This window comes from Phyllostomus hastatus, unplaced genomic scaffold, assembly GCF_019186645.2.
Source record: "Phyllostomus hastatus isolate PE091 unplaced genomic scaffold, TTU_PhHast_1.1 phas_scaffold_555, whole genome shotgun sequence".
Lineage (NCBI taxonomy): Eukaryota > Metazoa > Chordata > Mammalia > Chiroptera > Phyllostomidae > Phyllostomus > Phyllostomus hastatus.
In genome coordinates, this window is record NW_025334036.1 from 2,920,193 (window position 1) to 2,945,875 (window position 25,683).

General features: G+C 51.0%; 1 protein-coding gene and 1 non-coding gene across 2 annotated transcripts in view; both read right to left on the reverse strand.

The window, feature by feature from the left end:
* IQGAP1 (IQ motif containing GTPase activating protein 1) overlaps window positions 1-25,265 on the reverse strand; it is a 69,689-nt gene extending 44,424 nt beyond the window's left edge. The window contains exons 1-2 of the mRNA XM_045824779.1: window positions 25,108-25,265; window positions 23,008-23,107 (exon numbers count right to left, since the gene is read on the reverse strand). Of these exons, the coding sequence (XP_045680735.1) occupies window positions 23,008-23,107; window positions 25,108-25,162 (155 nt within the window). The 5' untranslated portion in view covers window positions 25,163-25,265. The remainder of the gene's footprint in view (window positions 1-23,007; window positions 23,108-25,107) is intronic.
* On the reverse strand, window positions 2,743-2,886 carry LOC123809823. The gene has a single exon (XR_006784112.1). It is a non-coding gene; the product is annotated as a small nucleolar RNA SNORA57 (small nucleolar RNA).
* Window positions 25,266-25,683: the final 418 nt, after the last annotated feature.

Consider the following 25,683-nt stretch of genomic DNA (forward strand, 5'->3'; position numbering starts at 1 on the left):
GGTTTATTGCTGCAGTTCTCTCCCGGTTTTGTAACTCAGAACCCACAGTGTAATTTCTTGGTCCAAGGTTTTAGGGTTGTTTGGGGTTGCCAAAATAGTCGATCATCGCAGCTGAAATACTGAAGGCAACTCTGAGGGAAGCGATGAACGTGAACTGAGTGTTTTCCAGAGGAGAGGAGGCCGGAAAGGGGAAGGGGAAACCGCGCTTCCCCCCACGAACACCTCTCGCAAGATTCCAGGGAAGCCCGAGAGAAAGCAAATCAGAGTTCAGTTTCGTGTGTTTTCCACAAGCAGAAACGTATATAACTGAAAATCGTTGTGGGCAGTGGTTTTAAAACCATTTTTTGAATCACGGAATCCCTTAAACATCTAAGAAATGCTCGAGATCCTCCCCCAGAAAAATACACACATACTTAAAACGTATATTTCAGAGATTTCGTTCACCACCAGATAAAAACCTCTAACTTAAAATTATTCTACTCAAACGTCATAAGGCTGACGGTAGGAGAGCGACAACTTCCCCGCTGTCGCCGAGTTCGCAGAACGGTCTCTCGGCCTCACTCTCGAACACGGTCTGCCGCCGAGGCCGGCAGCACAGCGTCCGACACACAGCGGGTTCTTGAATGAGTACCGCCTGGACACAGGTACGGACCGGAGAATTCGTGGCTGCTTCCTAAACTCAACGATAATAAATGATATTTTATCTTCCGACTTTCCTTTCAGGTAGAACTTAAATGCCCGGAGGCGGGAGGGGAACAAATGAGTTTTCCAGAAGAGATACCCAGTAACTAAATCAGACCTCAACCTGGGACCGTCACAAAGCCCTCGGCACACTGCTGGGCGGGCCTGGGGACCAGAGGGCAAGGCGGAAGGACCGCAGGCCGTCGGTGGGGAAAACGGTTGCAGTCTCAGGCCAACTCCCGTACAATAACAGTCCCCCCGACATTTTCCTGCCAAAAGGACACAGCAGACAGCTGCCGGCGGGCCCGGCTCTCGGGGTGGGGGGCAGTCTGACTTGTGGTGACGAACGGGAGCAGACCTGGGACTACTCGAGCGTGAGTCGGCAGCAGAAAAATTACTTTTCTCCTCGAAACGAGGTGAACGCACGGGGAAGGCGATGAAGGAACGGCACAGAGAGTGACTCTGCCTTGGATCAGAGCCAGTCACAGACGCTGGGCAGGTGTTCCTCTCTCTTCTGGGCTTCCTCGGTCAACAACAAAGTGGGAGGAGGGACGTGAGACACCCCCCACAACCTCCGTCTGTGCCCCTCCCCCCCACCCCAGTCTACCTGCGACAGGGCAGGCCTGATGACCGGCTGCAGGAGGACGGTCACTACGGGAAGCCGAACACCCTACACGTCACACAAGTGTGAGGCCGTCCGCAATGAGACCAGAAGCAACAGTGTCGGGGAGAAGGGGGAAGAGGGGGCCCTCGGGCACCATCGGGGCATGTAGACCAGCGCAGTGGCTGTGAAGGACACGTGGAGGTTCCCCCCAAAATCAAAACAGAACTGCCGTGGGATCCCGCCGTTCCACTTCTGGGTATGCAGCCCAAGGAAAGGAAAGGAAAGGAAATCTGGGTCTCAGAGTCGGGGCCGGACTCCTGTGTCCATTGCGGCGGCGTTCACAAGGGCCAAGACATGGGCACAGCCCAACTGCCCCCCAGCACGCACACAGGTGAGGAAGAGGCGGCGTGTGCATGCGTCTGTGTGCGCAAAACGGGACATTACTCCGCCACGAGGAAGAAGAGGACCCTGGGTTCTCTTCTTGGACAAACACTGCATGGTATCACTTACGTGTGGAATCTTCAACACGCCCTGCCCCCACGCTTCACAGAAACAGCAGAAAATCCTCGACTACGGGAAACGCAGGGGCTACCGTAGGTAACACTATACTGTGCAGCTGAAATTCGCCGAGAGAGTAGAACACAAATGTCCTCGCCAAAATAAATGAATCTCTGAGGGGACGGATGCAGCAGTGAACTGGATGGTCCTTCCACAATGTGTGTGCATAACACACAGTGACAATGTGCACTTGGCATATCTTACAATTTTGTATGCTAATTATTCCCCGAGAAAGCTGAAGTCAAAAAAAATAAAACAATCTGTGCACAAAAGAAAAAAAAAATCATTCACCAGCACCACTTTTTACCAAGTCTCATGTTTAACGCTGTCTTAGCAACCCTCACCGAATCTCACGGTTGGGCAGCTCCTTGAAGACCTGCTAGCCCACCCCAGCTGCCCCTCCGCCCCTCCCCTCCCGCTCCCCTCTCACTTGAATGCGCCAGCGCCGCCAAAACGTCTCAGTCAGACCATGACGCGGGCTCAGCACTGCCCCTGCTCGCCGGCCAAGTGCACGAGAACCGCTGGGAGGCAGCGGTGCGTGCAAGGCTTGTCTGCAAGGCTGTGACGCCTTTCTTTCACGCCAGGCATGGGGACATGGCAGGGCTTTCCAAAGGGGGACGGCCTGAGCAGACCTGCGCTTCAGAACACCATCCTGACAACAAGGTGGGGCTGGCGCATCTTCCTTCAAGGGCAAGTCCCAGTGTTTCCACAAGTACAAATGTTTAACAAATAAGTCACTGAAAGCAAAACAAAACAAAACACAAAGTTCTGAGAAATCCTGCCTAGTGGTGACGGGACGTGAGCACATCCGACCTGGGATGGGGACTCTCGGCCACGGCCACAGCAAAACTCACATTTCTTTCTTTCTTTCCTTACTTTTTTTTTTTTTTTTTTGAGACCCGTGTCCCAGCGCTTGATGATAGAACCGGCGGACCAGAAACCGCCGGCACCGAAGACGTGGTGCCGAGGGGGCCGGGGCCCTCGCCCTCTCCCTCCGCACATCAGCACATCACAGGGACCAGGCCCCCGCCGAGAAGAGGAGGGTCAAACCTCGCATCCCTTACAGCAGTTCTCAGAAGAGTGGGAGCCAACGGAGAGAGGAGTTCTTGGCCCTTCCTCTCACCACAAGGGATAGAGGCTTGCAACATTTCACCCTCCTCAATGGCCCGTGTGCCGTGTAAGTAACACTGGGAAAAAATCACCTCTGATGCCGCATGGCAGAGAGTAGGCTAAAGAAATACTTGGCATGAACTATCTCACCTGACGCCTACAAACCCCAAAAGGGAAGTAGTATTATGGGCCCCTACAACTACTATGCCCCAAAATACCCATCTGGGTTGCAAGTGGCTGAGCCCACTCTCGAACCCAAGTGGGTGTGACTCTGAAGGCCCCACGCCATTGCCACAACACACTGCCACCTTCGGAAATGACAGCTGCCACCCAGGACACCCCCGGACGGAGGCTCCCGCTCGGCAGCTGGAGCCCCGAGGCCGAGGCACCGTGCCCTCCCGGCGTCCAGGGCCCGCAGTCCCGAGCACGCTGGGAATGAGCGCTTGCACAAAAGCCTACCTTTCGTATACTTACATCGTTCTTCTCATAAATAGTCCTTATCCACCTTTCATATTTAGACCATTTTTATAGAGCTTTGTTTTACACATATCCTAAGTCAATCTACCCCCGAAGTCATCTACTCTGGCAGCTACGCATCCCCTCGGGAAACCGCTGTAACGGCCGCTCTGGGCCACACGCACTACAGGCCTGATCACCTGTCCCCGCCCTCGCGGAGGCCAGCTTCTGGGAACAGAGGTGCTTCACCAGCTGGCTGCAACAGGAAATGAGGGCTGAACTTCGGAAGATCAACTGTACTCAGGGGTGAAAATCGGGGAGAGGAGACAGTCAAGATAAAGGAAACGGCGTAAACGAAGGGCGAAAACCAAATGGGCGGCGCACTGAGGGAATGGTGCAGCGCGGTGCCGGGGCACTGGGTGGGGGTGGTCTGGGACGCCGTGGAACCGGCAGGCAGCGGGAACCGGCACGTGCTCAGACAGACCAGTAACCAGGACGACAGCGCGGGAGGCCTCAAGAGGCAGAAGGAGTCAGGAGGGAAATATTGGACAACTATCTCAGGAATCCAGGTGAGAGGTGATAAGGCCTCTAACTAGGGCAACGCTGGAAACAGAAAGGAAAATGATGACTCATCACAGAGGAAGAACCCCTGCCTGTCCGTCAGACTGCTGGGCACGGGGGGGGCGGGGGGGCTCTACAGACAACGGAAGGAGGACGAGAAAGCAAAGTGAGCTCCTGACCCCACATGTTGCTACTGACATTAAGCCTCCAATGCATTAGAGATTTTAAAAATAAAAGTATAAAAATAGGGAAAAAATATAGATGAATTGTTGTACAATCTTTAAATGGGAAATATCTTTCCAAACAAGACTATGGAAGCAGAAATCATGAAGGAAGAGGGGGAAATTTTTTGCTACACAAAAAGCAGCTAAACTGCTATACTTTTAAAAATTAAATTTAGCCCTGGCTGGCGTAGCTCAGTGGATTGAGCGCGGGCTGTGAAACAAAGTGTCGCAGGTTCGATTCCCAGTCAGGGCACATGCCTGGGTTGCAGGCCATGGCCCCCAGCAACCGCACATTGATGTTTCTCTCTCTCTCTGTCTCCCTCCCTTCCCTCTCTAAAAATAATCTATTTAAATAAATTAAATTTAAAAAAAAAGAAAAAAATAAATGGAAAGATAAACTGGGGGGAATATTTGTAGCATATAACAAGGAACTAATAATTTCCTATAACCTTTATAATGCATATATGCATTTTAAATGCTTGAAATAAATAAAATGACAAATATTTCCCTAGGAAAAAAACAGGTTAGAAACACAAAAAGTTCACAAAAGAATACAAATGACCAGTAAGTACAGGGAAAACATTCTTAAACTCATTACTACTCAAGGATATGCAAGTTAAAGGGACAATAACACCATGTCCAGCCGTCGGCCTGGCCAAGAGGAAGAAGGGCGAGAGCACCGAGTGTCGTCCAACGTGTGGGGAAACTCCGCACTCTCACATTGTTCCAGAGGAAAATCTGGCACCATGCACCCTCCATAGTAAACTTGCAGAAACTTCTATAAAAGGAAAAAGGCTGCTTTATTTTTAAACGGTGATTTGGGGACTTGTGGTTGGATGACTAAAGAAAAGATGACGCCATGAAGCAAGGCCGGGGACTCCAGGAGAAGCGGGCCGGAAAGACAATAACCCCTCGCCTGAAACCGGCTCGGGCCGGCAGGTCAGGGGCCTGCGGGCAGCTGGGACTCCGGCCCGACGGACTCAGGAGGGACCAGGGTGGGAACCCGGGCGTGAACCATGCCCCACGGGAGTGGCTGGGCGCCCTGGAGGAGCCGGCTGCAGAGAGACAAAAACGGTCACGGACTGCGCCTCAGAAGGGGGCCTTTAGGAGACAAATATTTCAGAGAAAGGGCAGTCACTATAATAAATAGAATGGAAACCATGAGACAACCACATGATGGCAACCAGGAAGGAAAATGCTGCAAGAAGCTGAAGCCAACTTCAAATGTCGCCGAGGGAAGCAGTGGCAGAGAGAAGAGATGGTGGCAGATACGGAAGAAGGCCCCCCCGAGACCCCAGTAAGGGGCATCTCAGTGCGGTGCGGCGGGGGAGGCAGATTACTGTAACCAGGAGAGCAACTAGGCGCGGGGAACTAGAGGCAGCAAAGGCAGACTGCTTGTTCCAGGGGGTTAAAAGGGAAAGAAAGGGCTAATCTGAGAAGGCGCATGCCCAAGGCAGGAGTGTCTGTCTCAGAGTGTGTCCGTGTGTCTGTCACCAGTCTGTCTCCCCTTCTCCTTCTCCCCTGACTGAGGAGAGGCACTCATTGCAGCCTGCAGGGAAGGAGTCAGTGAGGAGGGGCTGAAGGCAGGACACGTCAAGGACAGCAGGAAGCAAGGTCCGACAGCTCGCTGTGGAAGGGACCGTGCCCACTTCTTCCTTGAGAAAAGAGGGAAGGAAATGCGAACAAGCAAGAATGACATTTGCCTAACTGGCTCCTCTGAACTTCAGTTTTCTGCCTGTAAGACAGGACCGGGAACAGCACCTGTTCTCGTAAGACTGCTGCAGAGCGAGCTCACATACACGAGCACCAGCAGGCTCTCAACAATGACAGCTGTGTGTCCGTGTACACATCTGCGAGTGCATGTGTGAGACAGCTGCATCCCGGACACGAAACCTGCTTCTAGAGCCTAACGCCCAGTGCCTTGCGTAACAACACCTGTCTACCTTGTCCACTGACGTTTGTCCGAAGGAGACCATGTGGGCGGCCCTACCCATTCCACCCTCGGCAAGGCAGAGGAATGACTAGGTGGAGAACTCCACCGTCGTAACCCTGAAGAAGCCCAGACCAACAGCACACGGAGAGAGGGATCGGAGTGTGCACTGGGGTCTGCGAAGAGGAAATCCGCTGAACAAGTCCGGCAGAGCACATGACCTCAGCGGTTTCCCAGCTCTGTGCAATACAGAAGGGGAACCTGCCAATGCCGGAACTGACTACTCCAAACCACCGACATTCGGTTCCTCCGGGGCGGCCACCCTGCCACCACACCCAGCTCGCACAGCAAAGGCCCCCGAGTGCCAGGGCGACTCGCTGCTGCAACCTCTCCCACGTGGGGCCACCGTCCCCCGCAGTCAGGACCCCACTTCGCCACGAGCACACCTGGGCACCACCTAGGCACGGGAAACAGCCTGGCGATTTCATTAGTGTGGTAAGAGCAAGTCCGGACAGAAAGGAACGTAGGGCATTCAATAGAGCATTCCTTGCCATGTGAAGAGGGAGGGGCATCAGGGCTGGTTTCCCAGAGACAACGGCACTGAGGCCGTGCAGGGCTCTGTGGGCGTGCGCGCGCATAAGTGCGTGTGATGGGAGAGAGCGCATCCGAGGGAGGAAAGACGTGCAGACCCCGAAGGAGGTGAAGCAGAAATGCAATGACGGGCCTGACTTAAGCAGCCACTCTAAGCAGTGCGGGCTGGGAGGAGCGGAGAAAGTCCCGAATGCCGTGACCCTGGCCAGAAAGGTACAGGCTTGTTCCCCAAGCCATGCAAGCAAAACGAGAAACCTTATTATCTGCTTTTTAAAGAAACTTCCGAGTATAAATTAAACCGACCTGGTCTGCTATAGGAACAAGTGAAAAGCAGTAGGGAAACTCTTCCTAAGTAACTTATTTAACCTCTGTGCTTCCTGACACCGAAGGCCGACCCATCCCCGGGCAAACCACTGAACTCTCTGAACTGGACGAGGCACGTCAAGTCCACTGGCCAAAATCAAACACCCAACGGTTACCACATTCCCAACGAGGCCACTGGAGTAATGGAAGCTAGACGATGGTGACAGTTGTGCCACTCGGCAGATCTACTCAAAATGGTTCCGTTGTATATTAAACATGGGAGAATTTCATAGCAAGTAAATCGTAGTTCAGCGAAGTTTCCAAAAAGTCCCCGGGCTCAGAGGTCAACTCCTCACTCCCTGACCAGGCCTTCGGATGCAGAGCCTCATGAAACATCCCACATTGGAGCAATCTTTCCATGTACAAAGACCTTTTGACCTCAAAGGACAAAAAAAAAAAAAAACCACCTTCAAACCACGTTAAACCTCAACGATAGCTCAAGTCTCGGCAGCTACGCCCTAATCACCACTGGCTCTGAGCAGCACCCGAGAGGGAAACGAACAAAACCGGTCCTGAGCTCTCCTGAAAGGAGAAGACAGGTCTGCACCCTCTGCAAAGCCACCCTCTGAGTCACCGCCCACGGCAGCTGCGGCTGCCGGAGCCCGGGGGACAGGCAGAGCCTGCAGAGCAAGTGCCACCTCGAAAATTTACCTTTCAGATCTGGTGCTTGGTGCGAACATGCCAAGGGAGGAGGGGTTAACTGCGACACTCATTACAGAGAGTCGTGCCCTCAGAGGCGCACAGGGCGTTAGGGAGGAGAAGAGTAGAGGCAGTTACTGTAAGAAGCTGTGATGCAGATACACTGGGGGGAGGGGTGCTACAGAAACGCGAGAGGAACCTCTAACCCAGACCTGGGGAAAGGGCGGAGCCCGGGAAAGCTTCCTGGAAGAGGCGCTAACCGAATTTATTTTCCTAGATGGGTAACACACTTCCCCGGGTCAGAGTTCAAAAAGTATAAGAAGGAAGAAAATTTCATGAAGTGAGCAAACAAGAGAGTCATATGCTGCTGAGATTGGGAAAGAAGGTGCCAACAACCTTCCAGTGGGTGCAGGAATTAGGTCGCGGGTGAGCTGAGCAGGAGAAACTTCAGTGGGGGAAGGGAGGGCCCACGAATCACTCCCACGCGGCGGGGGGGTGGGAGGCAAAGCAGTGGGGGGCCAGGGGGCAAAGACGAGTCTTCCTTGCGGGGGGGGGGGGGGAGAAGGGGCAGTGATCACAGTGAGTCTGGTATTAAGAGAGTGTATCTTGAAGGGGGGAGCATGTTGTTGTGCTAAGGAGAGAGAGTCGGAAGAAAAAAATGGAACAGGGGCCCGAGGAGAAGCGGAAGCAGGGTCCAGACCACAGACGGGGGGAAGAGCCTTCTCCCGCCGCCGCCACAGGGGAGGAGGCCGAGACGGCACACTGGAGCAGCTGGGACAACCGTGCCGGAGCGGAAAAACGGAGGTCGTCTGCAGGGAACACAGAGGTTCCTCAAGCTGTGACGCGGGCGGCTAGGGGTGGAGATGCCTACTGAGCCTCCAAGTGTGGTTAAAAGTTTTGGTCAGCCTCACCCACCTCTGACAACTGAAATGTTACCTTCAAAAGTCACCTCCTCCACGAGCTCTTCCCTGATCTGCCACCGGAAACAATCTCTCCTTCCTCCCAACTTCCTCCGACTTTCCCAGGGCCCTCTGTACGCCCCTCCCTCTCTCTTTAGAGACTTGATGCAGTTGTGTTTAGAGAGAGGGGAAGGGAGGAAGAAAGGGAGGAAGAAGAGACAGGACCAAACTCTGTATCTTCGTTTCTCTTTACCTCTGAGGGCAGTTATTTAAATACAGAGTAGTGGAACCCTCTTCCGATTTACCTCGGAAGCGCCGGAGCCCTGCATATAACTGCTGGATGACACACACGGTCCCCGGCCTCCGCGATGACCAAACAATAATAATTAAAAAAAAAAAAAAAGACATTCCCTAACCTCCCGGCACCACGCCCCTGACACTGCCCTCGCCACCACAGCCCCCACACCGCACCGAGCCCGCTGCACAACACTCCCGAGCGGCTGCGTCGTGGAAGGAGGTGCGGCTGGACACCGAGAAAGAGACATGGACCGTCCCGACCCTGAAGGAACGAGAAAGAACGGGGCAAACATCCGTGTGGCCAGGCTTCCCCTCGTCCCCCACACCTTTCCGCTGATCTTGCCAAACTCGGCCGTAAAATAATCTTTCCCCGTCTAAACGCTCACACTTCAACTGCAGCATTTCCTTAGCAACCATTTACTGCCTGTGACACTTGCTAGACCTTGCATGCTCGGGTGCTGAGTAACTTTTTGAATGGCCCCGCGCTGTCGGCCCCGTCGGCCTGTGAGGCCCCCGGGGCAGGCCTGGGTGGCACTTCCGCACTGGGCACCTTCCCCAGTTCCCCCAGAAAGTCCTGGACAACGTGGGAGCTCCAGACTGGTCCTCACCGGTTTTATTTCACCGAAAGTGTTTTCCCCAACTTTTTTTAGCCATGTCACAAAAGGGGGGGGGGTGGAGAGAGCAACAGAATATCATCAAGCCATTCATAATACTTTTTAAGGACAACACAGGAAATGGAAATAAAAATTGTTTGAAATAACACGAGAAAGTACTTGGGTTAGAACATAATCTTCCATTAATTGTCATACAGTCTGTGCTTGAATATCTGCAACATGGGTTTTTGCAAAGCAAATTCCCTTTTGCAAAGGGATTTTTTTTTTTAGAAATTTCTTACTGTTTTCAAGTTCTGCCTCATATTATACACATATTCGTTGCCTAGCTCTGTTCCTCTGACACCACATGTGATACACTGAACCCCCTCTTCCAGGTTCCAGGAGTTTTTCTGACAACGTAGGCACAATTGTAATGGCTGAATGAACTCCCATACTGGATTACAGCTTGAACTGAGAGTCTGTGTTTCTCCGTTCCCTCTAAATCTTGTTTCCGTGTTACGTAATCTCAGTCCTGCCCATCTCCCCACCCCTGCCAGAATGCACAGACCCTTCCTGATCCCGGGCATGCGCCGGTCCTGCGGCGATAACCGACCCCACTGGGGGGCCCACACCCACCGGTGGGAGTGGCTCCAAAGCTCCGTGTTGCAAAGGGCCCGCCGTGGGCGTGAGAACCCCTCCGCACCCCTGTCCTCCCGGCTCGAGGTGACCGAGGTCCCTTTCAAAGCCTGGCCTCCAGCTGAAGACAGCACCGGGGCCTCCATCAGCCCAGAGGACGAGGGGAGCGCCTCTTCCCCGCCTGCCTCTCCCCATGTGTGCTGACGGGTGGACACGCGGCTCAGATCTGCTTCGCTGTCTTTTACGTTCCCGCTGATGTCACTTCTGCAGTAACCACCCCTCGGGCAGCAGGCCCAGCCCAGGCTGGGCCAGCACCTCACTGAGGCGTCCTTCCGTGTCACCCGAAAGGCCTTCCACGGAACAGGCCCTGCAGGGCTTCCTTCGACTCAGAAACCCAGCAGCTCCGTTCTCTGTCGAGACAAAATTCACATGACACACGTTCGCCACTCGTAACCATTTCAAAGTGTGAAATCCAGTTGTTGTCAGTGTACTCACACCGACATACCACCACAGGTCTCCAACTCCGGGGAACTTTCACCCTAAAAGAGGCCCCACCCCCCTCAGCAGTCACTCCCCATCCGGCAGCTCTTTTTGAATACGGTTTACTCAGCTGGTGACAACTCTGAATTACACGACACTCCAGCCCGCGTTTACCCAGCCGGTCTGCAAAAGCGCCACAGGACATACTCCCACAGGCCTTACTGAAATCTGGGCACTGGACGCCAGGGCTTCTCTGGCTCAGCAATCTGGCGGCCCTGTGCGCAGGAATGATGGCGACGCGGCGGGGCCTTTGCCGGAGGGTCGGCTGGACTCCGCAGCTGGACTCCGCGGCGTCACCCCTCACCGGCGCCCGCAAGAAACCCGCTGGGGCACGGGCAGGGAAGCGCTGCCAGAGACCAGCCCCCGGGGCCAGAATCTGGGACCGCCTTCTGGGCCTCTTCAATAACAGGCACATTTGCACTCCCCCCTGCTTTTTGACAAACATAGTCCTGTTCTTCACAACGCCTTGAAGGCCCTGCCACGGTCAGCAACTGTGCCCATCCCACCGGCACAGCCACGCCTGTCGCTCCAGCTCCGCGGGCCGCGGGCCTGAGAACCCAGGGGCGGGTGGCAAGAAACCACAGATCCAACGTGAAACAGCCGAGCCCTGACCGGGAACACACTCCAAATCCTTGCTTGAGATCGCCCCTGACGCCCATTGCCCGGACAGAGGGCGGTGTTTCCCACAGCAGCGCGCCCCGGAGCACCAGTCCTGAGAAAGACGACCCGGGAGGAGGGTCGGACAGGAAACGAGGTTTGAGGAATTGCCGCTTGCACGCGCCTCGTCCGTGGGCACTCAGAACGCACAGCCTGGAACAAAGAATCTAAATAACCTGCCGGTGAAACAATCTGTTTAACTCGGTTTAATCCAGTGTTTCGGATACCTGTTTGACCACGAAACTCTTCCTCGAAGTCAAACACACTCGTTAATAGAATACACCTCAAAAACAGTGATGCAGAAAGTCAGGCACACAGTTTGGCAATCCCAAACTGTACCCTCCTTTAACAAGAAGAATAAGTTATGTTAGTTAGTGAGTGAGTTAGCACCGTTCCTCTCTTCACGGTACGCACATCAAAGCGGTGGATCCTACACCTGTTCTCTCAGTGCCAACTTCATGGTACATTATTCATCTTTGCAACGTCACAACACATCCTGCTTGAAAGCCCTCTGAGAAATTCTAGCCAATTTCTCCAAAAGGAAATTTAAGCCACATGTTACAAAAATATCCAAAGTTGAAATGGCCTTGTTCTTTAAAAAAAAAAAAAAAAATCAAGGTCTCAATGCATAGACTACAAAGCATGGCAAACTCCAGAGCACATTCACCAGAGAGCCATTGCTAATGTCCAATGTTTAAGATACTATCCAGGCCCTGGCTGGGTAGCACAGTTGGTTAGAGTGTCATCCCGACACACCAAGGATACAGGTTTGATCCCTGGTCAGGGCACATACAAGAATCACCCAATGAATGCATAGACAAGTGAATAACAAATCCATGTCTCTCTCTCTGTCTCTCTCTCTCTTCTTCTCTCTCTCTCAAATCAATAAAAATAAACAAGGTATTCAAATATTATGTAGAGAAAAAAATAAGGCAGATTCTCTACCTCATTCCTCATACCAACATAAATTCCGAAGGGATCAAAGGGTCAAATGTTAAAACTCCCTATATACTAACTAAACACACTAGAAGCACAGGGGAATGTTTCTGTAAAATCCCAGTACAGATAAGAACTTTGTAAAAGCAACATAAAGTCCCAAAGCTAAAAATATAACAGATGTTTTAAAATTGTAAACTGTTCTGAATACTTTAAAAGTCAAACGTTACAGAACCAACTGGGATAACCCTGGCACGCAGCATCCAACGGGCCGATCTCCCCAACGTGCAAAGACCTCTCTCGAGTCAGCAAGACAAGACCAACAGCCCGTAGGAAAGAGAGCAAAGGATTCTGCCAAAACTGACAGGAAGGGAAATACAGACGGCTCTTAATCACATGTAAAGATGCCCAGCTTCACTCAAAATTAAATAACCTAAAAATAAAACTATAACAAAAGACTATTTTCACCTATGAAATTCACAATTAAAACACACACACACACACACACCACAAAGCCTGATCCTCCAATTGATGAAACTGTGGGGAAAGCAGCCCTCACGTATGACTGAGGACACAGGACACGTCAACTAGGACTGCGAACTGGCAACACTTACCCAAACTAAATGGATAGATTCCCTTTGACTCCGAAATTCCACTTTTAGAAATTGATCCCGCGAGAACACTCTCAAGTGCAAGTACAAAGTTGCTGGCTACAGCACTATACATAATAGCAAGAGCTGGGGGCGGGGACACCTCCATTGAGAGGGAAAAGGATGCAACTGTGAAGAAACAAATGAAGCACAATGAATGACTTAACACAAGGCAGGATGGATAGAGTGTTACCAGTTCTAACAAGCAAATCAAAGTAACCTGTATGTGTCTGCACAGAACAGCTCCCGCAGGGCACACGAGCGCGAGACGGCTGCAATCGGGGGAAACTGCGTGGCTGGGAAACAGGACTAAGGAGACGGATTTCTCTCACTGTACATCCTAGCATAGTGTCTGAATTAAGTATCAGGCCTATGTATTATCTATTTTTTAAATGATTACAAGAAAGTTTTCCTTAAAAAGAATTAACACTATGCCCTGGCTGGTGTGGCTTGGTGAACTGAGCAGCGGACTGAGAACCAAAGGGTCGCCAGTTCGATTCCCAGTCAGGGCACATGTCTGGGTTGCAGGCCAGCCCCCCAGTAGGAGATGTGGTAGAAGTAACCACCCACTGATGTTTCTCTCCCTCTCTTTCTCCCTCTCTTCCCCTCACTAAAAATAAATAAGTAAAACCTTAAAAAATAAACAATAAATAAATAAAAATAAGAAAATTAACTCCAAATCTGCCTAAAATGGTTTGTGGGAATTCTCAAGTTTTTAAAGAAAAAAACCCAAAGTCAAGCCATTGTCAAGCACTACTTTTCAAACTATCAATGATTAAGAAGCACTGTCCAAACTAATGACGTAACAATATGTCTTTGAGGCAGACAAACATTTTATTATAATCGTCATGCAAATAGTTACGTTACTTTTGCTTCCTTGTACATGTTTTAAAGGTCATCTGAGATGTTACTGGTAATAAAATGATCTACACTGGGAGACTTCCCATTTCAATTTTATTTTTATATAATTTTCTAATTTTAAAAAAGATTTTTATTTATTTATTTTTAGAGAGCGGGCGAGGGAGGGAGAAAAAGAGGGGGAGAAACAGCAACGTGAAAAACATCCATCACCTGCCTCTCGCCTACGCCGCAACCAGAGAATGGAACCCGCAGCTCAGGCAGGCGCCCGGACTGGGAGTCAAACCCGGGACCTTTCGCTTTGTGGGGCGACGCCCAAGCAACTGAGCCACACTGGTCAGGGCTCATTTCCCATCTGTAATGATCAGTTTTTCTTTCTTACTTTTTAATGGAACGCTTCACAAACGTGCGTGTCACCCTTGCAGGGGGCCGTGCTGATCTCCTCTGCATTGTTCCCGTGGTGGCGTCTGTGCTGCCCGAGCAAGCACATTTCCCTTTTTTTTTTTTTTAACTTTTCTAATTTTGCCCTGTTCTCTCTTTTTATACTTCAATGTCTTCTGCTTCAGTTTTTAGGATCGCTCATTAATCCTATTCAAGAAAAATACGTTTAGATTTTCATGTCACTAATTCATGATCCCGGGCAACAGATTGATACTTTCTACCCTGTGGAGAAATGCCCATCACGGGAACAGTGTTCCCTTCTAGGACAAAAGCCTCACAGTTTGTTCTGAGAGCCGGAGTTCTCTCAGCCACCAAACATCTGTCCTAGGAGAAGCCAAGCCCTGGGCTGGCAGCCGCCCCTCCAGTGCTCCCTTCTGCTTTTCGTTATGATTCCCAGTGAGTCAACAGGAAGGTATTCTGAGTAAAGAAGAAATAAAGGCCTTCAGACAGCCTTTCCTCCACCCACAACACGAAAAAACACAGTTCTCGCCAAATGATCCAAGGCAATTTCCAATCCAATTTGCCACTCCTGTCTGCATGAGGTCATTATTCAAAAATAAAAAATAAAAAAAAAATCAGCGATTGGGAAGAAGGAAAGCCCTTCTAAACGGAACCAAAAGCAGATACCAGGGCATGAAAAAGAAAACCAATCAGGAACTCTCTGGCCTCCCCAGAGTCACTGTGTACTCTACAACCTCCACCGCATCCACTTCCACTTCCAGGGAGACCCGCCTGTGAGCAGGAGTTAGGTCAAAAAAGCTAAATAACCCTGGCTGGTGTAGCTCAGTGGACTGAGCTCAGGCTGTGAACCAAAGGGTCGCTGGTTCGATTCCCAGTCAGGGCACATGCCTGGGTTGCAGGCCAGGTCCTCGGTACGGGGGCCATGTGAGAGGAAACCACACATTGATGTTTCTCTCCATCTCTTCCTCCCATCCTTCCCCTGTCTCTAAATAAATAAATAAAATCTTTTTTTAAGTCAAATATACCCATTTATCATAAGCCAATTATCATGTTTCTAGACACCTATATAAAAACCACTTAACTGAGATATTGTGTTTCAGTATTTCTTATAAGCATGGACACACAAATCTTTCACTCATCAACAAATACTGAACAGCTACGCAGGTAAGTCTATCACTGTCTTCCGCTCTGCAGGGAGTAAAAGAAGTGTAACACAGAGTCCAACAATCTACATACAGACACACACAAAAACACATGAACACTGAGACTCGCCCTCAGCACACAGTGAGTGCTCAATAAACGGCACCGATGATGACAGACGGGGACACTGATGCACGGCAAATGGCAGGGTTGGGTTTGAGGTATTGGAGAGGCTTTTTTGGCTTCCCTGTAGCTGTTGTAAAGGTACTTGAAGTATTACAGTTTCTAAAATGAAATGCCTGCCCCGGCTGGTGTGGCTCAGTGACTGAGCCCCAGCCTACAAACTGAGGGGTCGCCGGTTCAGTTCCCGGTCAGGGCACATGCCTGGGTTGCAAGCCAGGCCGCCCCCGCAGTTGGGTGTGCGAGAGGCAACAGATCCATGTATCACTTTCACATCAATGTTTCTCTCCCTCTCCTTCTCCCTCCCTTTCCCTCTCTCTAAAAGTAAATAAATAAAAAATCTTTAAAATAAAATACCTTATTGAAAAATAACAAATTTCTCCCAACATAGAATTATGAGCAAAACTTTTTTTAAAACACTCAAGCTTAAGCAAGTAAACTCTTTAAAATAAACCATTAACCAGACCTTTCATTGGTCTGTTTAACATTCTTTGATGCACACGCTGTAAAGGCACAGGTGTCAAGCAGATCGCCAGGAGCTCTTCCAGAAGAAAAATCGAGAAGCGGCGTCCTGGCTTGGGCAGGTAGGTAAGGGCACCTCTGCAGAAGCAACACTTCACTCGGCTTGCTTCAAGATAGTCTCCTGGCAACGTAGTCACACACTAAACAAACAGCCCCAGTGCTGTGAATCACTTCCGGATGGGCTCCCTTTGCCTGCCAGCACTTTCTTACAAATACTTCCTGTGAAGGGGTTTATTTAGCAGCCCCAACTGGAGGCCACCAGGAGCCTACTGAAATGCCACACAGCTTGAACATGCTCGACACTTCCTGCTGCCAACAGGTATCCCCGAACTGCTTAACTGCGAAGCAGAAGGAACTCCGCAGAAACCAAAGAGAGAGACAGGTCACCGTGCAAAGCCAGAAAATTAAGTTCCCAGAACATGCCGACTTAGGCCCTAAAATATATTTTTCACTCTATGTTCACATACATAATTGTTGCTCTGATCTCTAAGAACAGAAGAATCACATCTATGCTAAATTAGGTCGAATTAATGGTCACTTACCCATATCAGACTTTCCCGACCTTGACTAGCAGACAATTCAAACACTCCAGCTAGCAGTGAACCGACTCGGAGGCTTAGTGAAAATCCGGGGAACTGGTCAAGTATTAAACCCAATTCTCTTCGCTACCAGCTCTTTTTCCCCACCTGAAAAGGATCTCACGTGTATCACACTATCCTTCATCAACTAACCACAGACCATTTAGCCTATCATCAAGAGCAGAGAGGGGAAAAGGGTTAATAGTCCAACATGAAACCTGCAACAGGACAAAGCGACTAGCATTAACACAACCAATGACAAAGACCGAGGGAGTAGAAAATTAAGTCAGCGAAGCAGAAGACGTATGAGAGACACCTAGAATGCCGATTTAACTGAGATTAAAAAATCAACAAAACGAGGAACAGCCATAAAACTGACTCTGCTGACCTGACCTAACAACGGGCAGAATGAACGAATCAGAACCCATCCATTACTCAAGGTGTAACGGACAATTTCCTAGAGCTAAAATAAACAGAAAAGATACTATACATAATTTGGGGAAACCTCAAGAAACGAGAATTGTACAAGTTTCAAGTCAGGAAGAAGTATAAAAAGAAGTGACTTGTCATGGAGTTAAAAACAAGCTAGGTTCACATGTTGTTTCTCAATCATAAGTACAGGAAAATGAAGTCACATACACATTTTCTCTGGAAAAGTGAAACAGGGTTCACCATAACAGAAGAAAGAGTCTAGAAGTAGAACTACATGTAACTTACCATCTGAGAAAGCAGACATCAGTTGCTAATACGTAGTAATAAGACTGTTCTTAAATGATATCAGAATAACTTAGAAATACCATGAGAATTAAAGACTTGGATTCTTAAAAAAAATTAAATCACTAAATCAAGGAAAAGGTAACAGCAAATAAAACCTCAACATTTAACAAATCTTTACAGAAATTAAACTATGTACACTTTGAATTTATGGAAGAAATTACAAACAGAAAGATTAACATTTAAACACCAATAAATTTAAAACTACAGAGTGAATAAGCACGTAAAGTGGAAAATTAAGGGAAAGTATTTGTAGCAAATATGACTGAAGGTTGCCGTTCATATTCTTCTCTTTAAGCTGAGGCATGTGTGATAACGTTATGTTAGTTTCATGGGTACAACATGAGTCACTATCTGTGTGCACTGCAAACCGATCAGCACAATAAGTCAGGTTAACACGCGTCCCCACACATGGTTACAAAGAAAAATGTTCTCTCTTGTGATGAGGACTTTTAAGATCTACTATCTTAGCAACTTCCAAATATGCAATCCAGTGTCATTAACTGTAGGGCACCCACACTGTAAGAGCACTCACAGAAGTTAACATCGGGACACCAGAAGGCCAGGGACAGACAGCCATCCACAGCTTACATGCTAAAATAAACCTGGTAAACAAATACGTGGGGAAATATTGAACCTTTCCAGCAACCAAAGCAATGTAACATTAAACTAGAATGAATCCATTGTGAACATTACATGCCCACTGAAAACAGTAATTAAGACAACACTATAGCAATGTTAAAAATCTGAATTTCTGATTACAGCAATCTAAAAATTATGTACGTAGACAGTTTTCCCCTTTTCTTAATTCCTTTTTTTTTTATTATAAAATTCATATTTAGCCTGGCCGGGTAGCTCAGTTAGTTAGAGCCTCATCCCAATACACCAAGGTGGCAGGTTTGATGCCCAGCCAGGGCACGTACAAGAATCAACCAATGAAGACATAAGTAAGTGGAACAACAAATCAATGTTTCTCTCTCTCAAATCCATCAAAGAAAATTAAAAGTGTTTCACAGTCACTGCACAAAACGTTTTAAATAAACAGAAGGGCATCAAATAAAAAGTGTGGGTCACACCATCCACCCACACTGCACTCCCCAGAGGCAGTCTCTCTCTGTGGTGCTTCCTTTTTAAGACAAAAACTTTAAGTCTGAAGTGAAAACACGAGGGTTGCCAACCTTCAGGACCTTGAAAGTGCCCAGAAAATTCCCCAGAAAAGTTTATTAACACCTCGTCCTCTTGACAGTAAGTCAGCTTTTGCCCCCAAGGACTGGGATGAAGAGCATGTTCGTTGAGTGACTGCTGTGTTTCAGACGCCGGGCCCGGCGACTCCTCACAGCGGCTCCCAAGATGCATGCTATGTCCACGCTGCCAAGGACAGATTTAGACTCACTCCCTGAGGTAAAGCAACTTGCAAAACCAGACTCAGAACTCACACCTGCCAAAACCGAAAGTCCTCCTTCTTTTTACGCCGAGATCGTGGGAGTCCAGACTTTCAAAGACGTTTTCATTCGACTTTTTCAAGTTCTGCTTTCCTTCATTATTAGCATTATGGGATTAGCGTCATATGACTTTCGTTAGTAGTAACAATAGCTACTAACAAGCCAGCTGACTGCTAATATTTACCAGATTACTGCCCGCATTTCATAAATGTGAATTTTGCTGTCTCAGCTACAAGGGTAGGAACAGCTTTTGGTGGCTGCACTAGGAACTAACTTCTTCCCATCTATCACATTGCTAACTGTGGGAATGGGCTCTTCATTTGAATCACTTTACAACAAATCGTTTTTACAGGCTTTTCCACTTCTTACCTAGGGGTCTGTCTAAGGCAGCTGCACTAAGTTTCAGAAAAGAGAACAGAGGTTTTTATTTCTGTCACTGTTGTAAGAGCTAAGAATAATCCCACCCCACACTTCCTCCCTCGCCAATTATGAATGCACGGATGCCTCCAGCTGGCGGTCCCCAACGTGCCACTAAGTAGTCATGTGCCATGGAGCCCCTTCATCACACTGGGTCTCCCCAGGCGATTCAACTAGTTTTCTCATCTGTAAAAGAACTTGAGTCGCCTCCTAAAAATGATCCCCCTCAGTGTTTAAATGATATTCCCCCACTGGAAAATTCTAGAAGCTGGTGGGCAAGCTTCCCAGTCACCTCGCCTATCCATTTTATTTTCTCGCGTCTTCGGTGTCTGCAACTCCTGTTTCCAGGATCGCAGTGGGCCAGCCGGGATCTGTTCCGACGCCACGGGAGCCGCGACCCCACTTGGAGAAGAGACCTGAGCAGCCCATCCCGGAGAACGCTCCACGCCGTCAACAAGGACGTGTGCACAAAAGAGAGTTTGTTCTTAAGACCTGATTTCTTTCCAAGACACTTTTTTCAGCTCCCCTAAACGACAGAAGCTGAAGTGCTTCTATTCAGCGCTAAGCTCTTGTTAGCGCCGTGCGGCTTCTGACGCAGCCAGTCACAGCCCTTCCTTTCCCTTCCACGAGGTAGGGTGTGCCCTGCCCCTGGCACTGGGGTTTGGAGACTGGGCGGGAGGAAGGTGGCCCACGACGGGCTCCAACGCGACGCCGGCGAGCCTCTGCGAAAAGGAATGCTCGCTGGAAGAGGGCAGGAATTAACCTGCTTCCGGTTAACCTGCTGCCCCGTAACCTGACTGCCTGCAGTCCCGAGTCCAGTACCGCCCCCCTCCCTTTCGGGGTGCCCTCCCCGGGACCTGCCCTTCCTCGGTTTGGGTCACCTGATCTATTTTTGTCACCTGATCTATTTTTTCCTGATTTAGTACTTCTGCCTGGGCAAGCCCTGAATCCCTGCTAAACCTCACATATGTAAGTCTCACCTTCTCCTCTTGAGTGAAAATGCCGTTCATCTCTATTACTCCTTAACCAGAACAAACGTAAAGCCCATTCAGAATAGGCAGAAAGAGAAAAGCAAACCCACGTTTAAGCACAAACAAGTAACCTGAGAGGTCTCCCCTTACAGAGTCCTTGATCGGCTCTGTAGCCCTTAGCAAACAGCCCTGTGCCCTTAGAGGGTGTTTCATCAGAGCAGCAACTTGTTTTCCACGTTGAAGCGACTCTCCGGAAGGTAAAGGAAAGCAGAACCTCTGTATTTCCTACTTCCCAACCACTCCCAGGGCACCCACTCGAGGGAGCACTCCTACATTTTCCCGGTCAGCTTTCTGGGGTAACACCCGCGCCCACACCGCACTCTCCTGTCTCTGCACACGCACACACACCGTCTCCACACGTTCACACTCAGTCTCTGCACTCCCTCCGCTCTTCCCGCGGACGAGCTCGGTGACGGGCACAGGAGAAGACAGAGAGTCCTGGGCGGCACAATGGGGCCCCTGTTCTGCCAGGTGGAGCTTTCAGTGGGAGGAGCGGCAGTCTTATAAATAGAACTAAAGAGGGGAACCTTTTCTCCCTTGGATCTCTCAGATCTTTCCTCCTGGCCTTGGAGCCGGTGCAAATTCCGGACCTCGGGCCTCCTCCCACAGGGGAGGGTGGAGGTCGGAAGGAAACAGGATGGGGCCAATCCAAAAAGGCAGAGCAGGCTGGCGCAGCACAGCGGGTACAGCCCAGCTCTCCAAGGTAGGAGACTCCCCGGGCGGGCGCTGAAGCCCCAGGCTCCCGAGGAAGAGCATGTGACCCCGTGTGCAGTGCACCTCCAACACTTTCTTGGGGGTGGCAGCAGCCAGAGAAGGTGGCCGGGAGGGACCCAGACCTCTTTTCTCAGCATGACATTCCCGGGCTTCTTTTCCTAACCCCGACCAGTTGTAACATCGAAATAGGTGCTTCCAAAATCAAGTTTCTGATCAAAGCTTTAAACAAACAAACAAACAAAAAAATCACCATGTCCAGGTTTCATATGATCGACTCGATTAAATAAAGCAGGCATACTTCCACAACGTCAGGCCAGCAGGCGGAGTGTTCCAGGGCCAATATGCCACCGTCACATGCTCCCTTATAATCAAAGCACAAGAAATAAGTACTATCACAAAGGTCTCACTGCACTAGTCACCTCCTGAGTATGCGAAAACACCCAACTAAAACACACCCCCGGGGCTCATGGCCCCCCGCATGGGTTTTAAAGGAAATGGGCTACTTCCCAGGCTGGAAAAACACCTGACAAACGAAATGCCTTGCTAGGGCAGCAACTGAAGAAGAAATGTGATTATAAAAGCATCATTCTATTCAGGCTATAATATCCCAGCACTGAACTGAGATGGTTGGACTAGATTAGCGGTGGCAAGAGGGTGTCAGCCAAGACACCCTCTGCAGCAAGGAAAGTTCACTGCAGAAACCCAATATTAACACTGAGGCGGGACTGCTCTGGATGCGGGCCGGAAGGTGAGCTGAGGGCACCTGCCCCTGCCCATCTCCGAGGCTCCACCGAGCACCGAGCGCAGGCCGGTCTCTGAGGCCCGCTGCAGCTTGCAAATTCCTTGACCTTCCAAAACTAGACCTAGTCCAGGACTGAAGGAGCAGGGGACCTCACATTCTTGTTCAGGGGGCCCTTACAAACTTTGCATAAGAACCAACTGCTTTTCTAATAACATATCTGTCTGGTGTCTAACCTTCCATTTACAACAGTTCTCCCCACCGAAATCATCACTCATCCCATTCCACCCCTCCCCCAGTCTCCTGGAAGGGCTTCAAGCTCAGAAAAGCATGGATGCAAAAGGATATACCAAACGCAAGCCAGGGGTAGCCCCAGGGACAGGAAGAAGGGGAATGGAACCGGGGAGGGGCACAAAGGGAACTCCACTGTGTCTTTTTCAGAGGAAAGGGGAAGATCTGAAGGGCTCAAGTTCCTCCTGAAATACACGGATATGTGCTGTATTGTTCTTGGGCTTTCCTGCAGCGGTTTTAAAATTTCCAGAATTTTTTTTAAAAACCTGTTTATCAGTAACATTGAAAACATCCATGATTTTTATTAATTAGACTGTGGATCACAGATACTTTTCCTTATATCTCGCTGCCCTCTTCCACCAAAGGTCCCATATAGGATACCGGATCTGTAATTAAATACACCTATGCGCCCCGGGCCATCCGGGAATAAGGAATCAAACGACGGAAATGAACGCGGACAGCATGCCGACACGCGGGGACCACCAGGCCTTCAAGCACCCGAAGAAGGGAAAGAGCGCCTACACACTCGCTCCCCAAGGAACGCAGAGGATGCGCCGCTGCTGAGCCGTCTGTGCATACTGCCAAATGCACGGACCTATCTGTACCCACAGCTCTAACAAGGAGAGAAGGAACCCAGCTCATACAGAAATCAAAACCAGTGAAGAACCAGTGAAACACGAAAGGCAAGAACTTCAAATTCTAAAAAGGCGATCCCGTGCCCACAGCCGGCAGCGCCCCAGACACGCACCATAGGCAGAACGCAGAACACAAGTCGGGACGTTTGTCAGTACACAAAAACAGCCATCGGTGCTTCAGGAACCAAGGGCCGGCAAGGCGGCCCGGTCCCGGGAATAAACACCCCACCCACACTCATCCCTTCAGGTCGCCAGCTCCCCTCAGGCACCTCTGCAACCTACGCAGAGAGGTCACCGTCCGTGTTCACGCCAGGGCCGCACCCTTCACCGGGTCTTCTTTCCCGACAGCCGAGCCTTACCTCTTGGCCTCTTCCAGATGACACAGGTATTCGTAAGCCACGTTCTGCCGTCTCCTTTCGTCCATCTCCTCTGCAGTGAGTCTCTCATTGTCCAGGACGGCTGAAAGGGGAAAGAATGGGAACAAGAGAACCTGTAACCTTGCTGAGCGACCCAAGACCACACCCCCCCCATCGAAATTCCTGCTCTTCGCCTCAGAGTCAGGGTGACCGGCAGACGCGTGGCCAGCCAGGAATACGAAGACTTTCCTAACACAGGAACCACGGGGCTTCGGCCATACCCATCTCACCTTTTTCTTTTTCTTTGAAAGATTTTATTTACTTATTTTTAGAGAGGGAAGGGAGGGAGAAAGACAGAGAGAGAGAGAGAAACATCAAGGTGCGGTTGCTGGGGGCCGTGGCCTGCAACCCAGGCATGTGCCCTGACTGGGAATTGAACCTGCGACACTTTGGCTCGCAGCCCGCGCTCAGTCCACTGAGCTACGCCAGCCAGGGCTTCCATCTCACCTTTTTCTTTTCTTTTCTTTCTTTTTAAAGTATGATAACATGAATGTGCACTATATTTTAGCTTAACTTGAAAAATAATGACTTGAGATCTGGGGCCAAAACTCCGCCTGCCAGACTCTTTCTACATACAGAGCTGATCATGCTGCTTCCCTCTTTCACTAACAGCCGAAGTCAGCAGCCCCGTCACTGGGAACGGAGTGGCAGCAACTGAGCCGGGCACTTCACACGCCCTCTCTCACGGAAGCCCCACGACAGTCATGAGTATCCCTCCCGTTCCACAGGCGAGGGAACGGAGGCAGGGCGATGTGCGCCCCACAGCCAGCAAGCGGTGGGGCCTGGATCCACCCCTGGGCGGCCCATCCCAACAGCCCGTGAGGCGAACCTCAAAGCGATCCACCTCCTGCATGGGCACCCAGGGTATGGAATAAATCCCTAACTCCTTGGGATGGCATTCGAGGCCTTTCCCAATTTAGCTCCAACTACTTTTGGAAACTCTCCTCCCTCCCTCCCTCCCTCTGCATTGCGCTCCACACCACAATTCCCGGCGCCTTTCCGAGGTTCAGTACCGTAGTTCCTGCTCCCCCCACTCTGAGTCACCTCTCCCGCCCCACCCTGCCCCACCAAACCTGCCAGCATACTTCAAGGCTCTGTTCAACTGTCACTGCCGCGGGTCCCCTCTTTCCCCAAGCCCGCCCCCCAACCACGGTGCCGTTTGCTTATGCCGAGTTTGTGCACGCACCTTTTATCTTTATTGTACCTTATTATCACTGGGTTGTACACCTGTCTCTCTCTCTCTCTCTGATTAAAACGCTCTTTGAAGGCAGGGCCTGGTCTTACTCACCTTGAATTTCACAGAAGTGACACAACACACTTGTAACTGTTGGTGCGTGAAATTACCCTGAAAACTGAACATGACTCCCAGAATATAAAAGAAAACCGAAAACGTCGAGACTCCAAAGGACTCTCCTTGGGCCAGTACTAACTATGCTGCCTGCAGTTCAATGACGTCCCGGGGACAGCTACAGAAAATGAGGAAGTCAGAGGGGGTTTTTGTTTGTTTTTTGGGATTTTTTTTTTTTTTTTTGCTGTCGTCGTTTTAAGCTTTTACTTTTGAAATCCTGTCGAGGGAACTGAGCCGGAAAAAGCTGAAGTGACTCGCCCAGGGCCGGACCCGGGGTCTCCCTCGCCCGCGGCACAAGGGCGGCAGCAGCTCCCCTCCGAGAAGCAGCAGAGCCCTGGCCTCCGGCCCCGGGACACGCCCTGCACGGTCCTCCTGCCACCTCACCCTAGGCCGTCCCCCTCAATCACGGCCGAGCTGGGCGGTGGGCGGCGCTGGGTGAGGCCCTCCAGCCGCAACGCCCCGGCGAAAGCGTGGAGACCGCCTGGGTCCCCCTCGCCGCCTCGGAGACCGAGGGGCGCGGGCTGGGAGCCGCGCCGCCCGCCGCCCCTCCCGCCCACCGCCCCGGCTCTTCCGGGTCCGCGCGGCCCACAGCCGCCCTGCCCCACCCGCCCAGCCGACCCCCTCCCGGGAAAACGGCGCCTGGGAAGCAGAGAACCCAGCCCCGAACCCCCCGCGCCGCAGACCCCCGCACTCACAGCCATAGTGCGGCCGGGACACGCCCAGTCCGTCAACCTCGTCCGTGGCGGACATGGCGGCTGAGCCCAGGTCTCTGCAGAGGAAGCGGTGAGACCTTAGAGGCGCGGGCGACGGCGGTGCGGCGCCTACAGAGAGCGCGGGCTGTCCTGGTCCCAGAGGCCCCGCCCCGGCGGCCCCGCCCCGGCGGCCCCACCCTGCCGCGCCGCAGGGAGCGGGCGGAAGGAGGCGGAGCCCGAGCCGGCCCGGCCCGCCCCTAGCCCCGCCCCTCGAGCTCTCTAGGCTCCTACTGGAGGCGGAAGAAAGGGGGCGGAGCCAGCGACCAGTCCGGCTAGCGAACACCTCCGCTGGCAAGGAAGGCCCTGAATCCTTAACCTCTCCCGCCCCCGCCTCATCCTCTCCTCGGACCAAAAGGTCGCCATTGTCAGTCGCTTGAAATGAAACACGTGGACTCCTTCCCCTGCCTGCCGAGCTAAACTCTGCACCAAAAGGCTCAAGGAGGGCGCCCTACGAAGTGCCCCGGGGGTTCTCATTGGACGCCAGCAGGACCCACACTGTCATAAGGGACCGCAAAGTCT